This window comes from Otolemur garnettii, unplaced genomic scaffold, assembly GCF_000181295.1.
Source record: "Otolemur garnettii isolate 467f Iridium unplaced genomic scaffold, OtoGar3 scaffold00279, whole genome shotgun sequence".
Taxonomy (NCBI): domain Eukaryota; kingdom Metazoa; phylum Chordata; class Mammalia; order Primates; family Galagidae; genus Otolemur; species Otolemur garnettii.
Window position 1 is genome coordinate 185,954 of NW_003852674.1, and position 2,207 is coordinate 188,160.

General features: G+C 38.6%; 1 protein-coding gene across 1 annotated transcript in view; it reads right to left on the minus strand.

Moving 5' to 3' along the window:
• Positions 1 to 967: 967 nt before the first annotated feature.
• Positions 968 to 2,207, minus strand: part of LOC100946602 (olfactory receptor 2T6) — a 22,713-nt gene continuing 21,473 nt past the window's right edge. Inside the window, exon 2 of the mRNA XM_003803110.2 lies at positions 968 to 1,107. Coding sequence (XP_003803158.2) covers positions 968 to 1,107 — 140 coding nt within the window. The remainder of the gene's footprint in view (positions 1,108 to 2,207) is intronic.

Consider the following 2,207-nt stretch of genomic DNA (forward strand, 5'->3'; position numbering starts at 1 on the left):
TTTGTAACCCAGGAACTTACTATAAGAGCCTCCGTTCATAAATGCGAGTTGCAGGTATAAGTTGAATGTTTATAACTCAAGGACTGCGTGAATTGTGTACTGAGCCCTGACAATGGAAATTAAAAAATTTTCACATCCATCCAATTAATCCTTGGGCTTGACTAATATGCTAGAGTGGCTCACAGAACTCAGAGAAACACTGACTACAGTTTACCTGTTTATTATAAAGAATATTACCAAGGATACAAATAAACAGTCAGATGAAAAGATACACAGAGCAAGATCTGAAATGGTTTTAAGTGCAAGAACTACTGTTCCCAAGGAGTTGGGATGTACCACCCTCCTGGGCACATAAATGAGTTCTTGGTTACCTTCCTGCAAGCTTCATGTTTAATTGTCCAGAAGTTTTGTATATCCCATGTTTTGTGTCTTTCCATGAAGTCTTCCTTAGATAGGAATAATTGACCCATAGACAACTATGACAGACTGAATGGGGAAACTCAGCAGGCTCTATCTGTTGAGATGATTCTTGGCCTGTCTGTAGCATTCCTTCCTCCAAGGTATGGGGCAGGTCTCCTTCTGAAATGAGTATTTTATGACCTATAATCAGGAAAGATAAATTAAAGAATTTCTTTACGACCGTAAGTGAGCAAAAGTTAAAGAATATATTTAGTTTCCAAAGCCTGCTTTGAGAATAAAAAAGAAGCAGGTAAACAAAGAGCAGGAGAAAATCAGAAGCCCAAAACATCCCAATATAGAAAGAACTATGGGAGTGATGATACAAGAACCATGGATGAAAACCAATATATAATCATGAACTTCCTTCCTTCTTTCCTTCCTTCCTTTCTTCCTTCCATCCCTTCTATTGATTCCCTCAAGGGTAGCATGGCCACAATGACCACAGATTCTCTCATTTATCTTCAGCATGGGAAGGATCTGACTATCAAAAGACATCTCCTGACACTCTTTAATAACACTTGAATCTTCCCAATGCTCTCTTCGGAGCTCCAGTCACATCTTTGTTCCTCAGGCTGTAGATGAGGGGGTTCAACAGGGGTGTGAGGATTGTGTAAAACATGGAGAGGACTTTGTCCTGGGCAGGTGTGTTAACATGTGGGTATACATGGCAGCCCCATAGAACAAGGTCACTACAGTCATGTAAGGTGAATATGTGGAATGTACCTTCCTCCTCTCCTGCACTGAGCTCATGCAGTGGACTGGTCAGGATTTGGGCATAGGAAGCAATCACCACAGAGAAAGAAATCAGCAACATCAAAACACAGCACGTATACATCACTGTCTCATAGAGGGCTGTGCCTGCACATGCCAATTTCAGGACTACAGGTGCATCACAGAAGAAATGGTTAATCTCCTGGGAATTGCAGAAAGGAAATCCTAGGTGATGGGGGTTAGGAGGAAGCCATCCAAAGGGCCCCCAAACCAGGAACTTGGTATGATTGACCAATAGACCTGGGTTTCAGTGACTACCTAGCAGTTTTATGCTCTAAAGCCCAGCAGCAGAAACATTTTTATTTTGTATCAATTCATCTGTGGAATTTTTTTTGCCAAAATATTCAAGTTCTAGGTATTTACTTGGGATGGTCTTTGCAACGTCCATTTGAAAATGTAGTATCTCAATTTCGACAGATTACTCTTAGTGTGATTTTTTTCCAGAACAGAATACATTGGCAATATTACTTTTCTGTTTTTATACAAGACACATCACATTGTTGACTCGTTATAATATACATTAAAACTAACAGTTGTATTTTCACATGAAACCTTTCACATGAAAGGTTTTCAAGCCAGGTCAATATAGAATTGTACAATTTTGAAACTAAATACAAAACATGTTTCAAATTTTTGTGTTCTCGAATTGCTTAGTATTTGAAGAAGTTGGAATCATTAAGAATAAGCTATTAAATAATAAGATTAAGCTATTAAAATAAACACTATCAAATTATTAAATAATAAAATAATATAAAATGTTCTTGCATCCAGGCAACATGGGAATGACAAACCACATTCTTTTGTCAGTCACATACCATTCCTACCAGAACCTGTGAACAGAACATAACCCAGCTGTTCCATAACAGCTATAGGAAACTCCTGTTCCTGATGAGAGCTTATTCTCTGCTTCGGTGTGGCACTAAAATATTGCCTGTGAACTTCTGGTAGGGTAGATCTGAGAAATACAGATGTCTGCA